Below are 21,618 nucleotides of genomic sequence, written 5' to 3' on the forward strand. Positions count from 1 at the left end.
ACACCAAAGCAATGGAAGAAGAACTTTTAAGGACTACGACAAAGTCTGAGGAATAAAGTCTGGCGGTAATGCAACACTCGGATGCCAACCGCCATAAAACAACAACAACAAAACAAAAAGAGCACAACTTGATTTCAACTCTTCAGAAATGTTTTACTTTTTACTCTTAAAAGTAAAATGTAAGTGCGCTTTAATAAGTTTAGTTTATTTAATTTTGTTCCTGCATTCGTACTTTCACTAAGAGTACTTTTTACAGAATATTTGTAACACTGTCCCACTAATGAAATGACTTGACATGGACAGTGCCATTCTACCACTCACTGTTTACTATGAAGCAGCAAAAGGACACAGAGCAGACCTTCATGTCCCCTAGGGCCTATAACAGAGTGCTTTACCACCAGGAAAGGTAAACAGCACCAAGAATGTCAAGTGTGTCATGGAACTTTTACCACTTGTGACGTCCTGCATTTTGGCTCATTTACAATAAACAGATGCCTTCAAAATGGTGGTGGTTGCTGCAGTGGCATTTTGCTGCACCCTCGCCAAACAAGACTAGGTGTGTGCTGCCCCCTAGGGGAGAGAGTCATGAATTGCAAAAACACAGTATATTGCAATGATTTTATTATAAACTCAAAGTGGCAAGCTGAATTGATTTCCATGAAAACGTCCAAAACTCCATTTTACAAATGCGCTATACAAAACCCCCACTCAAACACATACCACAACTTTTTTTCCCCCCAACTTTCCAAATATCTACAGGAAGGTCTCATAATAATAGAGATACTTTCAGAGTATAGTGTAAACAACTGCCCCCTAGCAAAGCAAATACAAAGCACATGAAAGCGTTCTCGAGCCCCCTCATGGCTGTCTTGGGACGGTGTTAAAAGCCCCGTGCAGTTTAAAACTTCCTGGGCTGCTGGATGCAGTACGTTCTGGAGAAGTGGGGTTTCTCCACAGCCGGCTGGACCCTGCTGTGCCTCACACTCACTGGGGTTTCTGGGAAATCATGGCTAAGCTGAGGAGAGGACGGAAAGTAAAGTTTACAGTTGAACCAGTTTTACGAGCTGCAATTAAACAATAGAAAAGTAGGGCGCGTCGTTTACCTTGTCAAGAGTCCCGGACAGGAGGAGGCTGACTTGGTTTATTCGGTTGGGGGCTGGGACTGGCCTGTTGCAAATACATGACACATTAGAACGTTACAACGGAACAGATTTATGGTCTCAGTCAACTGGAGCATGAATTCGGCCGGATGAATACATTTCATAATTATTTATTACAAGTTTTAAAATGCTAACTTTACCAGTAAATTGACATACATTTAAAAATAATTGTATTTGACAATCACCTGCCATAAGGCAAAGATGGCTATAAATATCTGCAACAACACACAATAATCAGGTTTCTGCAGTTCTCCTCTCTGGCTCAAGTGTATGAAATGCCAGTGGTGTTTATGCATTTGTGAGGCAACACTTACTTTACTTTGTCAGGCCTCTTGGAGTCCTTCTCCGAAGTGCTCCCGTCATCGATGCTCTTCTTGGCCACACGTTTTCCTCCAGCCTTCACTGTTAGAAACACAAGTACAACTTTCAGGGAACTTTCAGTTTTTCCCCTCAAACAAATGCCACATTTCTCAAAGCTATAAGTCAGAATAATAACCACGTAGGGAACATAATCGCTTCAAGAGGCGGCACATGTACATTGTGTTCTGGGTGTTTTTGTCATTGTGGGCGGGACTCGCTCAGTGTTGGGAATCTCAATGTAAGTGACCTACATAATGCTTCAAAAGCGCCTTATGGCGAAAGGTGAGGAGGGGTCTGCAAAACAACCACCAGGGTTCAACCACCATGGAAGGAAATAAACACATGCACAGTAGCCAGCTTTGAGAGTCGTGGACATTCTGTTCTTTACCATGTGTCCAAAGTCTTTTCCTCAAAGTTTATGTGGGTAGAATGTTTATTAAAATACATTTTATAAATCACAAAAAGGAAAATATAGCCTACAAATTTTGTTTAAAAAAAAATGAATTACTGCATAAGAAAATCTATTAAAAAAATAAAAGATTGCATTAATTCGTCTCGATCACAATCACAAACCCTAACTTGATGCCATTTTGAATTCTGAAAAAACGAACATGACTTGGACCATTTCCCTCATTCATCTAACTTTAAAATTAACCAACTGAAATCACCATGCCTCCAAAGATGAAAGAAATGGGCCAACTTTTATTCATTACTAATATTATTTTTTTTTTTTGGCAAAAGCTCAACTGCACAGTTTTGACAAATTCCTTTGAGACTTAGTGTGCTTTGAGTACGACTGAGGTTCAACCCTCGATAGAGCCTGCGCAAGAAAAACATGGGGAAATTAAGGATCTGCATAAAATAAAAATATGAAAAACACACACACAAAAAAACAAAAGTACAATAAAATGAATGTTGCAATTGTGCACGACGCCAAAAGAGCACATAGAGGCAAATCTGCGACGAGAACACGGTGTTACTTTTGGGGGGACTGCGCAGTACGTCACGCTTTGATGAGCACAAACCCGCTCCCTTTGCATCAACGGAGCAGGACGCACTCGAGTCAGAGACAAAGAAAAGACGTTTACCTGCAGGAGGGTGGCCCGCTTTGAGCAGGGTGGGCGCCTTCCCCGCGGATTTAGACCCTGGCAGAACCATTTTCGAACTTGCGCTGTAAAACGATGAAGAGTAACAGACCTCGTCGCACGCCCACTCTGTTGTTTTTATGCCCCAAATCACGTCATGACGTCACCGGGCACAGGAAGCGTGCGTAGCAGGAAACGCCCACCACTGTTGTTATTGTGGGCTGCAGAATGCGTGCGACTCTACAGTGGCTTTCGAAAGTAAACGCAGAATAACTTGGTGTGTTGGTTTGATTTAGCGTTCATCTTTTGTAAGCAGATAAAATACACTTTATCTTTGTGTTAAACCTTCACGGAGCCCGGAAAGACTACTTACCACAGGTGTTTTAAATCAACGTAATTGAGGTTGTGTTAAGCGTGGTTTGGCGCCACCTGGTGACAACATGCTGAATTACAAAAATACATTTGCGAAATCTGGTAGTCATCACTTTTCTCTTACATGGTATGTCCAAACTATGGCTCGGGGGAGAAATACAGGCTTCAGATCAGTTTTTGTCGGTCCTCAGGCTTAATAATTGGGCCAAATGATCATAGAACCTTTATGTTCAAAATTAATGAATAAATGTGTGGTGGATTGGTCAAACTTCTGCCAATTGCACCAGTTATATTTTGTAAACCATTCATTTTCAGTCAACGTCCAAGTTTATTCTAGGACCCCATTTAATTCTCAGATTTAATTTGATTATCGTATTGTATTGTTTTGTATTCATTTTTACTTTTTCCTATAAGTTATCTGTCCTTTTCCTCTGTATCTACCTGCGTTGCAACAATTAAATTTCCCCATGTGTGGACAAAGGAATATCTTATCTTATTATTATTCATAGTTTTGAGTTGCGCCACATGGTTTAAGCAGATCAAAATTTCTAGTTTGTGAATTTAACAATGTCAATACAAACTTTTTCTGATTCTATTTACCACCTCTGCTTCGTATACGTTTCAAAATGCAGCAATGGATAAAAATAGTTTGTACATCACTGTTCAACATTATAAAACAAATTCATTATTTATGGTCACAAGAATGGCAGATTCACACATTCTTCCATTACTCGTACAAGTACCATTTTCTGCATGGAATGTTATGTAAAAGTAATAATCAAACAATAAGAAAATGTGGTTAAAAACACCAAACCATTGCAAGTAGATCCTCATTAGTGGAATATTGACCAAGTTATTGTGCACTTTTATATAAAACATCACAGCATTTAAAAAACAAAACCGGCCTTTTTTTTATTATTTTAACATGGTTGTGATATAATGCCATCTTTTCCACATACCGTAGTTTCTTCATCATATTTATATATATTTATAGAAATCTTTAACATGGCACGAGTTTTATTGTTGATCCAGTGCTGATGAGTGTAAACCAGTCAACACAATTTCATTTTTTCCTCTATTTACAAATCAAGTGAAAGAAATGTACAAGACTCCATGGCATTACACGGTTTGGAACAATAAGTACAGATACACTTTGTTTGATCCGTCTAACATGATAAGTCTACAGTTTATTTTTTATTTTTTTTAAACATTTACGTTGAGTTCATGGTCCTTTTGGGCTTCGGCACGTACAAGTTTCTTCTTTTCTGCTCTTCCGGCGCACCCTCGCTGACATAACTTCACCACACTAAAGAAAAAAACAAACATCTATCCATCTAGACAATACTAGGACGTCCATCTAGAAATTCCCAGTCTAAATCCTTTCTCTACTAAAAAAATAATCAAAGAAAACATTCCATGACTTTCCTCTTTGGCACACATTCCCATCTTCCATCTGCAGTCGAACTCCACTTCCTTGTACACACGACACACAACCAGTATTTAAAGCCCAGTTCATGAAAATGTCTTTACGTTTTTCTTTGTGCTCCCAAAACGTTCCTGGGATTTTGTGAATGGAATGTCTTTATTAAACCCAGGAGTCAGGCGAGCCCGGGTACTGCTCCGCCCTGTAAGATGGCCGCCGCGTGCTGGCGTAAAAGTCCACATAGTTTGTTTTGTGCGTGTGCGTTTGCGAGCTGTAGTCGACCGCGGGCGGGGGGTACGTGATGACCTCGTCCATGTAGAGGTCGTCGTAGCCTTGCGGGTGCTGCAGGTACATTCTGTAGGTGTCGTAGTTCCTCCTGACGGTTTCGTCTGTGTAATACACGGGCTGGAAAAGACGAGGAAATGTGTTATAATGTTCTTAAGAGTTAACGTTTTCTCTGGGGGTGCAGCAAAGGGCGTCACAAGTCTCTTTGGAATGTGTTCATGAAAATACAACCACTGTCTGATATCGGCTCCTGCCCGACACGTGACCGAATTCCACCTGCAGCCATATTGGTTCTAGTTGCTAAAATATAAAACACATGTAAACATTGTCTACATAAACTGCTCAAACATCACCATAACAGATCTAATCTTTACTGTCAGCTGCATTTTAAAATACCATTTTGGCCTCATTGCAGTGAGTTTGAGTCAATGGTTAGCATTGATGATTAGCTTCTTACAACTAAAACATGGCTTGTAAGTGTCTGAAACTTTAAGAGTGTTAATAGTAAAGCTACATGAATTATGAATGACGTTTCGAAGTGACTTTACGTTGGAAACCGTCTCTGCCCGTTATAAAGTCTGCATAAAGCTGTGGAAAAGCTGCTCTGAGTGATGTTTGGCAGATACAATTGAAATGAGGGGGAGATTTTGATTGTAACATATAAAATACATACATACAATATAAAAAAGGGTTCAAACTGCTTCTCTCTGCAGTTCATTCTTTTGCATATACTGTATGTGGGAGCTCTACTTTAAATCTGGCTTTGATTCATCTGAACAAGACTAAAATATTTGAAATGTTTCCTTGGTCTTAAGATTTTTAGAACCACGCAATTACTAACATGCTTAAAATAATACTAATTTGACTTTCTTTTCTTGTGGTCTGAATGTTTTTTTATATAGAGTAAATGTATTATTGTTATGCTTAATTTAAAACAAGACATTTAAACCTTAAAACCTTCTGATGAACTTTCCACTCCACTTCCGCATTCAAAAACTCAATTGAAAAACAAGTGTAAAACTTTTTGGAACTCCCCGTCCCTGCCATCGTGCCCTCTTCTGGTGACATCTAAGCGGGCGGGCGTGCCTGAAAGTGTGTGCCCCTGACAGCTTCTGGAGGCTGGCCCAGACCATCCCAATCCCAGCAGTCACATCCACTCGTGCCCTCACAAAGGCTGACGAGCCGGGTCAGTCTGTTTGTGTTAGGCCAGTGAGCCAGAAGAGCTGATCGTCCTCGCCAACTGCACTCTCAAGTCATCCCTAAAATAGAGTCTTACTCCATTGTTTTTCTTATACATCTCTAATTTGTACTGAATATTTGTGTTTTATTGTTTGTTTGAGCTTTTGGCGCATCACAGAGCTCAAAAGGAGTAGGATGAAGAGAAAAAATACTTGAAATTAAATATTTAAATGCTCCACACCATACAGATGCTATTAAAAGTCAGTTAAACCAGCCACTCCGCTGTGTGAACGGGAAAGGGGACATATAGGGACTCATATACGAGTTTATGGTAGTTAGTTATGGTAGGTTTATGGCATAAAAGTTCTTGTTTAGGCAACAATAATAACATCTTTATGCATTATAACTTAAGTTTATCAAACAACTATCTCATTTATTAGTTGAAATGCCCTTTCCTAACCCTAATCAGATAACAAACATAACAATTTCCTGTATTGTGTTATGCAAAATGATCACACGCTCAGCCTTTATGTAACTCTTATTCTTGGATGTGTCATAGGTTGTGTTGTGCTAAGTACTGGTAACAACAGGGGGCACCAACTGTCCAATCAGAGCAGGTTTGGAGGCTCAGACAGATAAGCGTAAGGTACAAAAATACTAGCTTAAGTTAACAGCTATTCATGACTTTGAGGGACATTTACCTGTGTTCTTCTGGGCTCTTCTCGTGTGGGAGAAGAGTAGTAATACGGTGAAGGTTTCCCAGACCCTAAAAGATAAAGAAAAGATCCTTTATATATAGTTTACATTCCAACTGGTCAAAACGACTTCACTTCTCTGTGCAAAGAAAGGAAAGGAAAGCAAAGACATCAATAGTAATTTCTAGCAAACTTTTGCAGCTGTTTTGTGTACATAGCCCAAGGGAGGAGTATTTGACTTGGCTTTTCTGTCAAGCCGGAGGAACTCAATTTCCAGTTGGCTGTGTAATACATGAGGGCTGTGGCTTCTGCTGTTCACCCTGTCTTCAATGTGCTGGAGAGGGCGTGACTGTGTGTCTGGGTGCCCACTCCATGCCCACGTCGCCTCTCTCAAGCTTGGGAAGAGCGACAATAACTGCCTTTGTTCACAACATCGTTTTACGCTCTGCTTTTCTGCATTTCCGATCAACTTCAGTAAAAGGGAACAGTCTGTGAGTCATTAACAGCAGAGTCATGGGAGACCGTGCCATGGCTTGTTGTATGACATTGGAATGGAAATTGTATCTCGGTCATCAGAGGGGGCAATTGGCAGCCTTATTTCTGTGAATCTACCCCAGGGCAGCTGTGGCTACAAGCAGAGTCTTACCACCACTGAGCACGGAGGGAATGAATAATGCACAGTGGCTAAAAACAACCCTTCAAACTAGAAAAGTACCTTCTACTTTTTAGTCCAGTTAAAAAGTAGTACATGCAAGAAGGAAATCTTCACACATTTTCATACAAACTAATGTGAAATGGTATTACTGAAGAGAACAATGTTAACTTTAAAGGGTTGTGCTAAATAATAATAATAGCTTTGTTTAGAATGAGTTCATAATTTGAAGGAATTTGTGCAAATGAATTGATCCAACCAAACCAATAAGCAGTAAGTGGAAACCTACAGAGCCTAAAATGAGCCGACTATGATCATATGATTGACTTTCCATTTTTAGATATCTTCTTGCTTTTGCCACAATAAATCATGAAAAAAGATAAATGACAATGCCTTTCTTAGACGATGTTAAACTTTAGTTACAATATTTCTTTTTTGCGAGCATAAAAACTGCACCAATTTTCTTGGAGCTGTCAAGCCTGGGCAGAGATAATGGAGAAGGGAGATGGGTTATGGAATGTGCTCGCAGCGTTTGAGGGATAAAATAGATAAGGCCGTGTGCAGAAAAGCTAGAGGCCAGTCAAAGATTGCACTCCGTGAGAGGAGGGCATGGTCTGAATGTGATATAAAATAGAAGGGCAGACAACTCATTCTCGTATTTGAGGAGAAGGTAAAATAACGTAATGAGTGAGACACATTTCACACACATTTAAGGAGTATAAGATCATTTAAGATGCTGATACAGTTTATCCACTAATGATACAGGAACAAGAACACTGTTGTTAAGCACACAGCATCTTGAACAAAGGGTGGAAACTAATAATAGGATTAAAACGACTTGTGAAGCAATTAGAGATGTAAAAAAACCAAACACAGATACTAATCGATACTAGAGCTAGTATTGAAACTAGATTCTGATATGAACAAGTATCGATACTGAAAGAAATCACATAAATAAGACAAAATGTAACCTTTTGCATAATTTTGTCTGTCTGCGATAAACAATTACAGACTGTGGGAGAAATCTTGAGCCGTGGCACAAAAACGTGGTTGTACGACTAAAGAGTGTCTGATACTTTGGAACAATCTCAGAGTGACACAAACGCTTCTCAAAGTAACAGCAGAAGATCTCGGCTGTGAACGGGAACTTGTCTTACCTTTTCTCTTTTATTCACCAACTTCTACAAATGCAGAAACCTCAGCTAACCGCCACAACTTCAGTGACTTACAAACTTACTGAGGGTGCGTCAAGGTGTCAAAGGGGTGCAAAAGACAGTACTCTTCCATTAAGTGTCATTATTCTAAACACCTGAACTGAGAGCGTTAACACTTTTAAATGAGCCCGATATTCACTCACACAAAGCCACGACTGACAGTGTGAACCAGCGAATTCACCACGTCTTGAAGTGTAACAATCTATAAATCTAAGACAAAAAAATGTGCAGTGAACAACAGACTTTAGACTCTGGCTCTATGTCACAACAAAGCCGTGATCATAATAAAGAATACGAATTTGTGTTGTCATTATAATGTCAAACTCTGCATTGGGCCTTTTCCTTAGTATCAAAACAGCATTTGAAATTTGAAATCTTTGGACAACAATAGAAGCAAAATACGTTCCAGATAAGCTTAATAGATAGATAAAACAAACTACAGATGAAGCTTACAGATGTTTTCTATTGCACATACCTGTATACTGGTTTTTATGTACAGTGTTGTCCCCTTGGTAACTATAAAATTGCATAGTAGACTGCGCTCTCTGGTAGTCCCGCATGGTGTCCCTCCTCTCTTTGATGCCCAACATGGCCGGAGACGACGTGGCGCTGGCAGCTGGGAGCAGAGGGACCGTTAGATTCTTGAGGTTTTTTTCCCCATTGACTGCCCGAGTTTATTTTGGTCTGACGGAGCCTGTAACTAAGCGCACTTACCAGGGTGGTTGACGGGGGAGGTCTGGATAGTGCTGGTGGGGAGTGCGGGCTGGGACTTGAACCGGTCCCGTTCTAGTGTGGAGACGGGAGTGAGGAAGTGGTTCTGCGTCCAGCCGTCCTGGAGGAAACACCAGAGGGAGAGAGATGAACAAAAGCACCTCTTTTATAGAGTTTGTAGTAAAAATGCATTTCTATTGTACGCTTGGAAGGATCCCTAATATATTAACACAAATGAAAGAATAATGCACTTTGATTTCTATTTAAAATGCTTCACTATGTCAACATATTACCTTACATCTTACATTACCTCCTTTTACCTTTATTTGACCTGTTTTCAACCAATTTTTATTATATTTTTGAAAGCATGTTCCTATCTTCTACTCAAGATCACAATCACCTGCCAGAACTGAAGAAGCAGCTTGGATAAGTGACAAAACGGATTCACAAATCAACCTTCTTTTGTCATATTGTTTATTATCACAAACTAAATTTGAGTGGATTTGATCAAGGAGGAGTGGCATAATATTTTACACACAAAAATGGATTTGGCTGTTGAAATTATTGCTGTGAATTGATTAAATCAGAGGTCCAACATTTTAATATTGTAAGGACCAGTACAAAACTACACAAAATACTCTTATTACTCGGGTTTGTGGTTTACCAGGTTACTTTACACTATATTTTCATAGTAAAACACAGTCGAATTGTGGTAGACAATAAAAAATAAATAAAATACATTTAAAAATATGTATATTTTCCTCTGGGGCCCGGTACTGAAAAGTCTGCACCCAGTTTAAGATTTTTAAATGGAAATTATCCTTTTTTTGCATTTATCTTTTCATATTTCTTTCATATGTAAAGGAAACAAAATGACAACAACAACAGCAAATAATAACAAGAGTTGGAGTTTTGCAAAAAATAGCAACATATTTTGTGTGTGTTAAAAAATATAATTAAATTGTCGTTCATACCACTCGACTTACTTTCTTATAGATGGTCCGCAGATCCCGATACTGCCACAGTGTGTTGAGCACCTGAGCAGCCGCTTTCACCACTTTCACTGAATACCTAAAACAAACATACATAAAGTAGACCTTTACAAGTTTCAGAAAAATTAAAGTTATTTAACCTCCTTGTAAGAAACGCACGAGCTTCACCTTGACCAGTGTGTAAACCAAGAGAGTTCACACGACGACGCAGTGATGGAAAGTACGCACTGTCCCAAACGCATCACAAGCTAGAACACTACTTTATATAGAGCTTACTCAAAATAGCTGGCACTGCGTCCTTCCACAGGGAAAACCTCCACACACACAAAAGCACCTTCCCTGTGGCTATAGCTCATTCTCATGTTGGCAGCTTTACACTCCCTCACCTGTCCCCGCGGCCTTTGGTGATGTTGACCAGCTTCTCGATGCCCCCCGTGTCGGCCAGGGCTTTAGCGTTCTCCATGTTTTTGCTGGTGACCTCGTGCAGAGTGCAGCAGATGGCCGCGACGGTCTCGTCCGAGAGCAGCGTGGTGCTCCCCCCGGGCAGGCGGTTCACCAAGTCCCTCATGGCGTATTTACCTGAGAGGCAGAAAGAGAGGTACATTCATCCGTCAAAACTGGGTTATAGACACAGGAAGTTAGTTTTCTTTTGTTTGTATTGGTTATGAAAGAAGGGATTTCTACTGATTCGATGGGGTTAGATCTTCTGTAGAGCTGATAAAAGTACAAAGGGAAAGACATGTGGACTGTATTAGAGATTGGGGGCATGTTGTCTGGATATCCTTCAGTAAACCTCAGTGATCCAAGTTTATGACAAGTTTACTTTGGAAGTGCGAGTAGAAAGGACAATAAACTACAACCAAATGCTATCCTCTTACCCTGAGACAATAGTCAGACTTTACACACTTTCTTTTGTAGGATATATGACACATCAGTCAGTCAATAACATCTCCAAACAAAGAGACAAGAAGGGGGGGGACCTTTAAGTAACGATGTGTGCTTCACTCTGTGCTTTCCTTTCCTTATTAGAGACAGAGAAAGTCATGTCAGTCACTCTGGTTCATCAGATATTTGTTTTGTAAAGTGTTCATTTTAGTGCAAACAATGAAACTAAAATTCCATGCTGGGACAGTGCGTAGGAGGGTCTTACTGTCCAACACTATGGATGATTAGAACTAGCTGGTGTTAGGTGGCTGGCACAAGTTGGTTGGTAATTTCATGTGTTTCAACGTTCCTCAAGGATTTTAAAAGTTAGAAAAGCGCGCTGCTTTTCTCTGAATTCTATAGTGTTTACTCTTGGCCTTTGCTTGATAATGATCCCATGGAAGTGCAATATTCATGGAGCTGCATACGAGCGTGTTATATAGTCTTCACCTCTGGGGGGCAGTGCTTCAGGTTCCTCCTAACCACAGAAAGTTCAGAGTGTTGTGTTGATCTGACGTGATTTAAAACTGTTACTATTACAATAGTATTAAATACAGCTACATTTAGTGCTTTTATTTCGGTCTCATATTCACATCATACAATTATATTTCATTAAATGTTCCAGCAGAGCGTTAAACAACACAATTGAATATACGTTTGATGATTAGCACCTCCCTGAAGTATTCCCAGGCCGAGTCAGACATAAAGTACACAAATGTCAAATACCGCACGCAGCTGCTTTGGATCACATTTTCTGTACCTATGAGTTCCTTGTTCCTAACGTCCAGCGCCATATTCCTCAGCGCCGTGGCAACCGAGCACACCACGCGGTCGTTATCCATCCGCAGCAGCTCCACCAGAATGGGCAGTCCTTTTTCCTTTCGCACCGCAGCTCGAATGTACGCCGCAAACTGCAACGAAATAACAACACGGCACGGACAGATTTCAGTAACGGATTTGAAGTCTTACAGTGGATTACGGACCAGACATGATCGATAATAGATATTGTGAAGCGCACCTTCCAGTTTCCCGCTGATAGGTTTTGAAGAGACCCGGCGGCTCCCTCTAAAGTGGCAGGATTCGAGCTCTCGGCCAGTAGTGTGAGGTAAGGCTTGACCACAGCCGGGTGCCACAGCATCTCTGCACCCTTGGGAGATTTGGAGAAGCCGGGTATGGGTCCCACACCGTCCCACTAGATGAAACAATCATGTTATTTCAAGATTATTCTGGTCAGTGAGTATTCTGGTCATGATATAGTCGTAAAAAATACATTAATAACCGTGAGAATCAAAGGCGCCACCAGTGAGTAGTTTTAGTTCAATCTATACTGCAAAAACAGCAAAACTACATGTAAAGTACTTTCTAATGTTAATGTGACAATACTTTTTTATTTTTTTTGGCCTGAAGGCTTTATTAGACTTCACTGTTTGGTCAAAGTGCCAACAATCATGGATAAATGTAAAATCCTGATGTAATAATTGTAACATTTTATAAAGTGATATCTTTAGTTGTTAAACAGTAATTGACACATATTTACATTTTCTGCTGTAACAAAATTATATAAAACAATAAGTCGAGGTTTAGTCCAGAATTTAACATTGTAAAGTTCTCAAAAATGTTAAATTCAAGCAGCACAATGTAACTTTTCTATTGCCACCACTTGCCTGTCTCCATGGCGATGTTAATACTTTGGCTGGAATGTTCCACAGTATGGAATTAAACTCGATCTGGAATTGATTTACCATTTCGTTTTTATTGCTTCGAACTACCTTGAAAACCGTGCAACCTTACAAACAGTGAGCAGGGTCACCTCTCCACAGATATGACCTGTAGTTTGGCCTGGAGGGATCACCTGCTTGTCTCCATGGAGATGAATAAACAAAATGTCATACTGTGGAACATTCCAGGCAAAGTAAGAAGTCCAGGAACTCTGTGGAGACGATCTATGAGTTTGAGCACTAATAATGTGTTTTTAACTGTATAAACCTCAACACAGTCTTGACTTATAGAGCAGTGGTTGTCAAACTGTGGCGCACGGTCCACAAGCTCACAGTTCATTTAAACTACATATTAATCTTGAATCAGACCTACGATAGTTTAGACCTGGATTGGAGCTGGTTTATTGTGAGTCTTGAATTAAAAACTCCAAAAGTAATACAGTAGAAAGGCATAAACTACAGATATAAAAGGCAGTACAAAGTTAAAATGATTCAGATGCATCTTTACTGTATCCAACAGGCCATCGACAAACTCACCGTGTCTTCTTGCGGACCCTTTTTCTTCTTTTTCTTCCGACCCCAGCAGCTGGAGTCCTCTTCTTTGTTGGGCGACTCGCATCCCAACAACCCGTCCACCTCGTCCCCCGCGATCATGCATGACGGGGGCATCTCCAGCTCCAGGCGATAAGACAGGTTCCTCAGAGTGCAAATACAGTTCTCCACAATCTAGAGACACACACAGTTCCAGCAAGTCAGTTATTTTTCTCTTTCATCTTTAGACAGTGAATAAAAGTAAACAGAAAGAGAAAAGTGGACGTTGTTGAAGGCAGTTTGTAATTTGTTTAAAAACACCTCGGCATATGCTATTAAGTTACTGTGAAATTCAGTCAGAATAGGAATTAGATCGAACTAAAAATAAGGCTTTATAAATCCTTTAAAATGTCAATCAAAATAACAGAAAAGAGGAAAAGTGAGGTTGATCATATTTACATTTTCCCTTATTAAACGATCTAAATGCTATTATTATAAGTATTTACAACAGAAAAGCAAACATTTTGAATTTCCAGGGAAACTGTGACAAAGAATGTAAAATGTAAAGTTTGTAATCATGATTTTGCCTTCATCAAAAACTGTAAACTTTGGATGGGTCAAATGCAGAGGACAAATATCCCTACTAGGACAATAAAGTGTACCTAACCTATGAAATAAAGAGATAATATAAAATACAATAGTAAATGCCTTAAGCCAGACGCACAAGTATCTGAGCTGTTTGTATTCTTATTTTAAGATATTCTCAGGTTAATCCAAGTTTCTCCCCTCAAATCACACTACGTTCCACTTCACTTTTGCCTCCATTCTAGAAATTAGATTGTATTTGTTTTATCTACTGCATCTCCATGGAGACAAGCAGGCGACTCCACCAGGCCAAGTTACAGGTCAGCTCTGTGGAGAGACGAGCCCTCGCAGGAAAAATACATGTTTCTTGAGGAATAAACCCATCAGTGATAATATAAATACAAGATGACGACATGTATGTTTAATGCCATACTGCGGAACATTCCAGGCAGCTCAGTGACATCTCCACGGACACAAGCAGATGGAAAAAGTTACATCTTTAATATGCAACAGTCGGACAGAACCCAAATATAGTCGTGAAAAAGATTCATAATGTCATATTTCTTCTTTTTGTCGTTTTACTGACACGAGATCAAGGGTCCAGATGATGCACTGTCATGGCGGGTGGGCTTCGAATAACTCGGACAAAAGCTACAAAACACAAATCACCACTGTAACCGCAGCCTTCCCCGGCGTCACAAATCAATTAGTGGCGGAACCTAAAGGCCGTTTGGTTAGAAAGACCCTCTCGGAGCCCGGCTAATGGACGGAGTCTCATGCTGTTAGAGTGCGCCGGCCAACAGAATGTCAATGAGCACATATACGTCTGACCGAGGAGAGGCCGGGCTCCCGAAGGATTACAAATGAACCACTTGACTCTTAAGTACTTCTACACCGCATAAAAGTACATCTGGGGGCGCGATTTAATCTGCAGCACGCGGACACGCACATAAACTGTCAGCAGACTGTGGATAAGGCCCTCTGATCATGATATTTTAATTGGATGATGCTTAGGGCAGTGAAGCGTGCAGCAGTTTCCCCGCTATAGTTTCGACGAGCATGAGTGAGACAGGAAAGGAAGAAGGTTTTCCCTCGCGGTTCTTATCTTTTGGCAGCATGTTTTCTTTCAAAGTCAATATTTTTACATAAGAAATACGTGGATTTGGTTAAAACTATAGAGTCGCGTTCATGTGCAAATAGATACTTTCTGCGCTTATTCCTTCTAAGATGTGTTCACGTTTGAAAATGTATTCGCTTTTATGGTTGGTTTACTCGTCCTGTTACTCATCAGAACGGCATGAATGTAGTCTGGCCAGAGTTTCAAATCACAACTACACACTCACCAATAACATGTGCACAAAAGTGAAATGTTAAGCTCTATTCGTATATAGGGAACTATATAAAAACTAATAATTGTGACTATTTCAGAAGCAAAATCAAGTTTTTAAATCTTTAAATAAAAATATTAAAGAGTAAAACTAGTGCTTTTTATGTGGCTGTTTAGATTACTAACGTTTCCATTCAGAACGTTTTTAACCATACAGTTTTGTTAATGTCAATAATTCTGACTGATCGTTATATTGTCATTGATCATAATCTCTAATTTGATAAAAAGAGGAATGAGCCTCAAAGTCGATAATTCCAACTGTATGGCCATCATTTTAACACAAAATAATAGTTTGTTTGATGTGCAATGTGGCGTATACTGGTAAAGATCAAACATTCTAAAACTAGTCAGTGTTGTCACGATACAGAATATGTCAAACTAAATTTGATACTAAGAAACGGGCTCAACAATCATCAGTAAGTTTCATTAACATTCTAAAACTATTCAGGAAAAGTCAAATGTTGTCTTTTCCCCCCCCAGTATAATAACTTATTAACAAGATAGTTTTGGAATGAATAAGTATCTAATTTCCAACACTTTTGGCAATTCTATTCAGAATAGATGTTGTTCCATTTAGAGTGGCTCTGTCATTATTGAGTATCTACTTTCAATACTAGTTTTACTTTATTTTATTTGACAAATTTAATATGGAATGAACTGGAAAAACACATCACCAAACAGACAAATGTTTGTGTCAAATTCACATCTATTTAATCTTAAAGCTTAAATACAGATTTACCAAACACTGGGACAGATTCTGGGTTTGTGTTCGGGGCACATATGCCTGACTTTATTTTCAAGATTTGTTTTGGGGCAACTCCGTTATATCTTTCATGCAAAAAAAGCAATTAATTTGTCTTGCCATCAAAACATAAAAACACCCCACTTGCACTCAGCCATAGTCTGAGATCCAGCGTGCAGGGTGGATAATGTAAATAAAGCGCTGTGTGGCCGTGCGTGGGCTGTACCTTGCTGTCAAAGTCCGACGTGTTGACGCAGGCTTTGATGACGTAGAGTAACGAGTCCACCAGCCCCTCGCAAATGCGCAACTGTTTTCTGGCCTCCTCTCCAGCCGAACTCAGGTTCCTGTCAAAACAACCACATGACTTTTGTTTGGGGCTTCACTCCACAATAATAACCACATCTCTGCAGGCAGCGGTTTGAAATGTGTGTGGTCGAGACCCATTACAGTACACAAGTAACAGAACGAGGCGTTACCGTAAACAAATACTGTATGGATTTGTATTTACTGTATGCATGGTCGTATTTGAACCCACTGTCTCCGATTAAAGTGCTGTGTTCTACATCCAGCAGGAGCCTTCAAAGGAAGTATCCTCAAGAGAAAAGTTAGACATGTTACATCACCACTCACTGGACCGCCCAGGACAGAACAGGGTCAAATGTGCTCAGCCGGGATTCATGTGATGCTGTAAAAGCTCATAAAAAGATATGACTCTATTCAGGATATTAGTTATTTATCAATGTAAAATCAATATTATTCATTATCATTGTAGGGGCTGGTCATGCAGGGATACAGGATGTCGTTCCAGCACTTGTCCACAGAGAGGCGCTAGAGCACAGCATGGCAACGTAGACTCAATTAGGATTTGAATAACTGAAAAATAAAACATGAAACTCAATATTTCTATAGATGTGCTTTTTGTTTTTTTTAAGAAGGTTTGGCTTCTTGAATATCCAACATGCTTTTGTGACAAACATTTAAATTCATAGTCATGAGCACTTTGAACTGGGCTTAAAGTGACAATATATATATTTTTAGAACATTAAAAACATACTTTGGAGCATTCTCCATGGAAATAGATATGTTTTATGCCATATTGTGGAATGTTAGAGCCAAAGGAACAGCATTTTTATAGAAACAAACCGAAGAAGGCTTTCAGTGCAATAAAAACATGCTTATTCAGTTTATTTTTTGGCTTTAGATCTAAAATTAAAAACTTCCTGGTTGAAAACTCTTTATGGTGCGTAACCCTCACTGCAACATGACACAACAAGGTAAGTGAAGCAGTAAACAAGAAGGGAAAACCATTAAGCTCTTAAACATGGATTGTGCCTAATATGTTCCCTTTAAAAACACCTATAATAGCTCACAGTTAAACATTGGAATGGGAGGATTACAGCATTGGCCTGTGAGGTTTAACTTGATGGATGTAAAGTGTTGTTGAAGTGGTACGGCTAGTTAGGCTATTGTTCTATTATTCTGTATTGTGTATACGGCACGTTTGTGGGGGATCTGCCATGTGTGGTATGATAAACATCTACCACACGCAGTGCAACATCTCCAGTTCATTAAGCTGCCCAATAGGAGGCGTGCATACCTCAGGCAGCCCGTGGTGTTCCTCAGCACCAGCGAGGAGTGGAACTTCAACTTGTGGTCGTCTTCGAAGGTGCTGCTGCTCCAGCCAGAGTGCGGGATGATCACAGTGTTGGTCAGGGGGTTTAATGCGTCCCGAATGATTGTCATTTTGACCGCGTCGCACGAGGACAGGTTCCACAGCACCCCTGCAGCGAGAGGGAGAGAGCAGCATGTAAACAGCGGCACACAGGCACGGACAAAAGCACGCAGAGCTGAAGTTTGGTCAGCTGTCAGGTGGAGTTACTGTCCTCTCAGTGACCAGCAACACCAGCTTTTAATAGCGCAGAATGTGTGGACAGGTCTACAAACGTGAACTAAACAGACAGTTGTTTACCGTCACCCAAGTTTGATATTAAGTGCAAGAAAAGTCTGGTTCAGAATGTGGTCTAATGGAGTCCACGTTGCTTGTTGGCTGTCGTTTCTGTAAGTTTTGTTTGTGAGGACAGTTTAGTGTGAAATGGGAACAAAGACATTCAACAAATAGTCTGAGCTGATAACGTAACCCACAAGAGCCTTCAGTGAGGAGTTAGGAGAAGTGGGGAGGAAAAGGGAGGAGGGACTGGTTTAAGATGGTGGCTACAGCTTAGACCAGTCAACATGTAGCACAGAAAAGTGCTTTTCTAACATGAATCTATTCACGCGTCCATACCATAGTCGTTTTTGTTCTCAATATCAATTAAAAGAGAAAATCGACAAAGTTTATTAACAAACCAAATTATTTCTCTATTCCTGGGGAAATGGTGATACTACTCTATATGAACAATGGACAAATCACTTTAGCCAAACAATTTTACATAAGTGGAAGAAGAACAAAGAAAATATCAGTATTGAAGTACCCATTTTACGGTTGCCAAAAAAAAAACTTGGATAAAACTAGTATTGAAACTAGATTTGAGCAAGTATCGATGTAAAGTCAGGACAAAATGCTGCCTTTTGTGAACAGTTTTAAAATGATCTTGAGCTGTATCAGAACCAGCATAAGACCACAATGTATAATATAGAAAATAATACTATCATGTGGTATCATAATTGGTATTGAGAATTTTGTATATTTTAAAAAATATAAAGATTTAACGTGAAATGTTCTTATTGTGAAAACATTAACCCATTTAAAAATGTATTATAACTCACACAAGTTGAGAACTATTAAAGCAACATTGTCTTGTGATCTTGATAAAAAATTGAACAGATGTTTGTTCAACAGACGTGATTGGATGGATTTCTTAATTGTTTTACTTTTATTTAGTTTTTAAATTGTTGTTAGCTTAAAGCTAGGGTTTGAACTGAACTTAAGTCAAGATAATGAATGCACTAAAATAACCCCTCAGCAGGTCTCAAATCACTAAGTATTTTGTCCTCAGTTCAGATAAGTAAAGTAAAGTATGCATATTATGTTATATTACAGTACTTTTGTTTTTGTAATTTTTGTCAACTACAAAATGTTACTGTTGTAAAATGTCAAGTCAAGACAGTCCAAAATAGTCCATTGGAATTGTCAATAATACCGGTAATATAAAAAGTTGAATAGTTAAAAAACTTTGTGACAAATTTATTGAAACGTTATGTGCCTCATTTCACTATCACATAAAACTCTTCCTGTGGGTGGACAATTTTATTTCCCAGTTTAAAGTAAAAATAACGGAGCGGAGAATTTATCTGACATCTGCTCAACCACTTGAAATTCATCATCAATAATATTTTAGTCTTCCAAAATAATAACATCATGTAACCCAATTCCTGCATATTTGATTATTACTCTGCACAGGGCGGGCGTCTTTGATGCGGCAGCTGTCAGGGATTATCCTCCATGTAGCATATTCTTTTAATTAGATGCTCTGCTGCTAGGCTGCTGCCCGGTCACACACAGGCTCCTCCAGGGCGACGCTAACCATGGAACTGTGTAGAGAGGGGACCCCACTTCAGAGATATAATCATGTTGGAAGGTACTAATAAAAAAGTTCAGCCAACTAGTTTGTAGTGTTTGGGTGAAGTAAGGTGCAACAAACTGTAGAGATGTGCTTTGCTTTGTGTTTGGAACCAGGACTGGGTGCAATTTGTAGGTGCCTCAGACTGGGAACTTTTTGATGTATTTGTATGAGATATTGTATCATCCATCCAGTGTCTTCCACTTAATCTGGAGCAGAGTCGTGGGGTTAGCAGTCTGCAGGGAGGCCTGGATTTACCTTTCCACACACTCTCTAGCACTTCCAGGGGGATCCCAAGGCATTCCCAAGGCGTTCCCAAGAGGCATCCTGAACAGATGCCTGAGCCACCTCAGCTGACTCCTCTACACGTGGAAAAGCAGCGGCTCTACTCCGAGCTACTCCTGTGTGACTGACAGGGCCAGTTCTAGCCCTTGGATGGGCTGAGAGAAAACTTAGATTGGCAATTGTAAAAGTCAATACACGGTCTTGTATATTTTTACAGAAAGTAAATATGTGACTGTCGTTGGCTGAGTTACGCTGCTCAGCTGCACGGCAGTGTGCTCCTTTGTTTGAGTTTGTTACATGTCTGTCTGTGTATAATGTCAGTGCGCTTTGTTTATGTGAAAGAGCAGCCGTTTCAGTGAAGGACAAATTTCAGATTTAGATCTGACAATAAAATGTTATCTACAGTGAGGTAAATAAATATTTGACCATCCTGCGAGTTTGCAAGTTCTAAACTGTGGATCAGTGCAACAGCCTTTTGTCATCGAAAGAAAGCCTCAGAACTAAGGAAAACGCAGATCAAGCGGACTTCATCCAGCTCTTCTTCAGCCTGACGCTGTCAGAGCCACAGATTCAGAGCGAGTGAGTGGCCCATGTCCTTCCCAGCGTGACCCCTGCAGAGCTGAACCCTGGAGGCGTCAGCTCAATCAACACGGACACCAAAGGCCCACGTTCTGCAGGATCACACAGCTTCTGCTTCTTCTATCGGATCAGAAGACGAGCACAGCAGTGTGGCATGTTTGAAATCTTGATTCAATTCTTTAATCAATATCAACTCTGAATGTCAACCTCTTTCATAGTTGGGAGGACATGAATAACACTCCAGTCCTTGTACTAGTAGAAATACTTCAGCATGATTGTATTTTAAAACAACAGATTCTACCATTAACTCTTTCACCCTTAATTTATATTTGAAACTACTTAATATAGTTCTACAGTAATAATACTACATCACATAAGGAAATAAATACAAAACCGTCCTTTTTGACTATTTTCACATCCCCTGCAGGCCAAATAAGAAGCCCTGAGGAGGTTCTTCCATGCTTGAGAAATCAACAGGCAAGTCCAGCCAGCTGTGACCAACAGGCTGTCAACAAACCAGCAGCGGCAGCACGACCCATAATTCATAGCTGCCACTGAACCTGTGTGTGTGTGTGTGTGTGTGTGTATGCGTGTGTGTTAAGCCCTTCAAACCTGCTCCCTGCCATGATCCCAGTCCTTTGGCCTAAGAAACATTGACCCTCAGGTAAATAATAGTGTTGTGACAATACGAGTCCAGATTGATGAGAGTGACAGAGTCGTTTAAAGACAGGTGAAAAAATATGTGTCTATCAATGCCCCCGGTGACAAATGGAGCTGGAAATAAGATGGATTGTTCTTTTCCTCTCAGGTAATCAATGAGTAAAGATCATGGCTGCTGGGGAGTAATTGACCCATCAGGAAGAGTTGAAGTCTGTGGACATGACACAAGCACATGCTCATCAATACTTGGCCACAACTAAATGTTTATGAGCACAAATGTGAATAACAACTTTAAATGCATTTACTCCAAACATAATAATGTAATCTTAAAATTGTGACTGTGACAAGTATGCATTATGATCAGAGGTGGGCAGGCGCTAAGGCATTAAGAATCCAGTTTATGATTCATAAGCGAGTTTAAGCAGACAAAATATTAAACATTGCACAGATTCTGTCAAGAAGAGAGACAAACATTTCACAAACAAATCTTTTCTGATGTAATGTGCAAATATCATAAAT

At 39.9% G+C, this 21,618-nt stretch overlaps 2 protein-coding genes across 6 annotated transcripts in view; both read right to left on the bottom strand.

The window, feature by feature from the left end:
* Positions 1-603: 603 nt before the first annotated feature.
* Positions 604-2,771, bottom strand: dap1b (death associated protein 1b). The gene is made up of 4 exons (XM_072444018.1): positions 2,609-2,771; positions 1,475-1,562; positions 1,104-1,167; positions 604-1,015 (listed from the first exon to the last, which is right to left on the bottom strand). Exons 1-4 carry the CDS (start codon positions 2,676-2,678, stop codon positions 899-901), a joined length of 339 nt encoding a protein of 112 aa, XP_072300119.1. The 5' UTR covers positions 2,679-2,771; the 3' UTR covers positions 604-898.
* A 1,205-nt stretch (positions 2,772-3,976) lies between these two features.
* Positions 3,977-21,618, bottom strand: part of pkp4 (plakophilin 4) — a 114,172-nt gene continuing 96,530 nt past the window's right edge. For all 5 annotated transcript variants that reach the window (XM_072444342.1, XM_072444345.1, XM_072444343.1 and 2 more), the window contains 11 exons: positions 17,613-17,796; positions 16,242-16,359; positions 13,308-13,496; positions 12,071-12,244; positions 11,813-11,963; positions 10,515-10,707; positions 10,123-10,207; positions 9,140-9,257; positions 8,901-9,041; positions 6,566-6,630; positions 3,977-4,805 (listed from right to left, as the gene is read on the bottom strand). In XM_072444342.1, coding sequence (XP_072300443.1) covers positions 4,563-4,805; positions 6,566-6,630; positions 8,901-9,041; positions 9,140-9,257; positions 10,123-10,207; positions 10,515-10,707; positions 11,813-11,963; positions 12,071-12,244; positions 13,308-13,496; positions 16,242-16,359; positions 17,613-17,796 — 1,661 coding nt within the window. In that variant the 3' untranslated portion in view covers positions 3,977-4,562. The remainder of the gene's footprint in view (positions 4,806-6,565; positions 6,631-8,900; positions 9,042-9,139; positions 9,258-10,122; positions 10,208-10,514; positions 10,708-11,812; positions 11,964-12,070; positions 12,245-13,307; positions 13,497-16,241; positions 16,360-17,612; positions 17,797-21,618) is intronic.

The sequence above is a fragment of the Eucyclogobius newberryi genome, unplaced genomic scaffold, assembly GCF_026437365.1.
Source record: "Eucyclogobius newberryi isolate DKJ021-1_F unplaced genomic scaffold, fEucNew1.0.hap1 SCAF_14, whole genome shotgun sequence".
In the NCBI taxonomy this organism is placed as follows: domain Eukaryota; kingdom Metazoa; phylum Chordata; class Actinopteri; order Gobiiformes; family Gobiidae; genus Eucyclogobius; species Eucyclogobius newberryi.